The sequence below is a fragment of the Castanea sativa genome, chromosome 3 (assembly GCF_040712315.1).
Source record: "Castanea sativa cultivar Marrone di Chiusa Pesio chromosome 3, ASM4071231v1".
In the NCBI taxonomy this organism is placed as follows: domain Eukaryota; kingdom Viridiplantae; phylum Streptophyta; class Magnoliopsida; order Fagales; family Fagaceae; genus Castanea; species Castanea sativa.
In genome coordinates this window covers 5038669-5041865 of record NC_134015.1, presented here as the reverse complement: position 1 = coordinate 5041865, position 3197 = coordinate 5038669, and the positions used below count along the sequence as shown (strand labels likewise).

At 33.5% G+C, this 3197-nt stretch overlaps 1 protein-coding gene across 1 annotated transcript; it reads right to left on the bottom strand.

The window, feature by feature from the left end:
- Positions 1–1769: 1769 nt before the first annotated feature.
- LOC142627935 (wall-associated receptor kinase-like 20) lies at positions 1770–2384 on the bottom strand. Its single transcript, XM_075801838.1, has one exon. The coding sequence runs from the start codon at positions 2382–2384 to the stop codon at positions 1770–1772; it is 615 nt and encodes a 204-aa protein (XP_075657953.1).
- Between the last annotated feature and the right edge of the window lie 813 nt (positions 2385–3197).

Genomic DNA, 3197 nt, shown 5'->3' with positions numbered 1-3197 from the left:
TACTAGGCTTGCACTTGCATCACCAATGAGCTCGAGTCCTGCGAATGTTCCAAGCCCATTTACAACTTATTTTCTTCAGCCCAAGGGTGCATGAAGAATATCTCTCTTTTGCCTTCCAAACCACATCTCTCTGAATTTTCCAATAGGCTTCTCATTTGAGCATTGGCCGTATGGAGAGGTAGATAATAAAAAAGAATAATGGGCCCAGGAAAATTTGGACATGAAGTTTGCAATATTGGGCCTCATATTTTTGTGAAATAAATGAGCCCTACCAAGAAGAAACTATCTTAAGCATCATCTCTCTCTCAAACACCCTCACTCGCAAATCATTTAGCTGTAAGTCTGTAACTATTCAACATCTTATGAAAAGTTAATCTTAACGTTGCCGTGGTTGAATAAATTTTTGAGTTTGTTAAATGCCATATAACTTCCTCTTTGTTGACATGGAATATTATTTTGCAATCTATTTGTAAACTTTAGAATCAATATAACTTACTCTAGTTATGTAATGTATTATAAATTTGATTTAAAACATTAGTATTATTATTTTTGTGTATGTTCTAATAAATATTACTATTTACTATAAAAAAAAAATTTGTAACGCCACATTGCATTAGAAGGAAAATGAAGGGAAATATTTCGCTTTAAAATCCATAAATATTTTTCATTATTTACATATTTATCTTTGGTGCATGACCTTAGTAAAATGTTTTCACATTAAACCAAATTTCTTGCCAACTCAATGGAAATTTTCCCTCTTAAATTGAATATATTTTGACGGTTGATAGATAAAATTGAAACAACAATTGAAACCATGACAAAAAAAGAAAAAAGAAAAAAAAAAGAATTGAAACCATGACAAAAATAGCGGACCAAGACTATAGTTCTACAAAGGGTAATAGTTATCACACTTTTATTATTATACACTCATTGTACACATACTATCCCGTGAACTTAAATTGTGTTTTCAAAACACAATTTTAGCTAAAGTTGAGAATTTCTTTTTTTCAAAATACAATTTCACCAATTTATAATTTTAACTGAAATTGTGTTTTAAAATATGATTTCAAAAGAAGCGTGTACAAAATGTGAAATAATGAGCGTGTAACAAGATTTTCTCTTATACAAATATGTAACAGGGCAACAATGTTAAAAACCCAATTCCTTTAGCCCATCTGTCAAATGATAACAGTGATAAAGCCTAGAGAAATAATCCCATGCATTGTGGAAGTGCTTCAGCACATAGATCATCTAATGCACACTGATAATATAATTAAAAAGTACACAACAAGTTATGAAGGAAGTAGTTTGACTACCAACATTAAGAAAATCCAAACAAGAAGACCCATACTATATAGTCTATAGAGAGCAAGTGGGAAGAAGCAACAAATCGACGTGATTGAGACACAATAGCTAAAACATCAAACACTACATAATTGCGAAAGCCAACGCAATGCTAGGTTTTTGGCTCTCCTATTTCCCACTTTTATGTGGCTTGTTACCAATCATGAAGCACAAAATCCGACTAGAAAACACTGGTCCACTAAATACTATGACAATAAAAGCATAGAATTAAAATACCAACAACCTTATCTAATGCATCTAACTATGTTTAAGTTGCCTATCAAATAATCATCTCATGCATTCAATAAATACATAATCTTTCTTATAATATGTGAGTTCTATGTTGTGAATACCTCACATATTTGAAAGAGAGATAATATATATGTCAGATGCACAATATACCTTCCGAGGGCTTATAGCCAAAATCAATTGGGGGGCACCCATTGCAGCTCAATACCGTAGGTCCATGAATCAAAAGAAGATCCAAGCTTCATATCCACCATTGAAGTATAAGCAGTGCACCCTCCAATCCTGAGCCTAATCATATGTGAAGTCATGGCAGAATCTTTCAAGTAATGGCAGCAAAGGGTATTCTTACACCCAAGTCCCTCCTTCACATTGTTCTCAAACTGCCTACAAAAGCTGATTGAAGAACAATTCAGAGGCGACCGAATAATGTGTACAGAGCAATTAAACAACATGACAGTGTTATGAGTTGATATGTTGAAGGGCAAGTTCTCATCAAGCTTTAACCCTCCTGAACTGAGATCAGAAGAATAACATGTGCCTTTCTTTATTGGGGGTGGGCTTATAATGAGCTTATAAGCACTTGGATTAATACTGAGGATCTTGTAGTAAAATCCTGTAGCTGACAAGAACTCAAGAATGCCATTGTTGCAATAGACTTTATACCTAGGGTCTCCACAGTTGTCATCAGTGCTAAGAGGGTATGGAACATCAATGCTGCCACATTTAGGGCAAGTATTGTATGCTTCTGACACATGGGTTACTAAAATGAGAAAAAGAAACATCATAACCATCCTTACTAAAGTGTTCATTGTTAAGACTATAGGGAAAACACTTAAGAGAAGCAAGAAGTTCAAAGAGGAAAGTGTATATACATAGAAATTCACGAAGATCAGTCCTAAGTAAACCTTTGGGGGACCATTAAAATATAAAATAGTACACTATTGAAATCCATAAATTCAGTGGCGGCTCCAGAAATTTTGTTTAAGGTGTTTCTTAAGAATCATAAATTACACAATTTTATTTCTTTTTAGCATTTAGGTAATTAGGTTTGATTTAATTTTATTAATTCAATTCCGTTTCAGCCGTAATGGCCAGAAAATACCGTGCCAGTAAACAAACCAGAACAGTAACCCAACCTATTCCACTTTGGAAAAAATTTTGGGTCATTCCGGTCTATTTCGAGTGTTTCGGTGTTTTGATAAATACCAACCGAAATTCAAAATTTGGCCGGCTTGAAGTTTGTGCTTAAAAAAAATTTGTTCTTAAAACCAAAACAAATTAAAGGTAAATAAATATAAAATTGTTAAGTTGCTCAAATTATAGACCAAAATTTAATTTTATTGGTTTAAAAAAATTTAGGGTGGTCCCAAAATTTTTTTTAAGGGTAAATAGATATAACATTGTAAATTATTATATATATCAATTTTTTTTCAGGTCAAGGTGGTCCTGGGACCACCCTAGCCATAAGGTGGCGTCGACACTGCATAAATCTAGAAATCCAAAGGAAGTGCATTACCACCTATCCTATGAATTGTAAGAAGCGTGCCCGTCCTTCAGCTTTTATTGGAGAGGCTAAAGAGCTGCATTGAATATACAACTCCCCC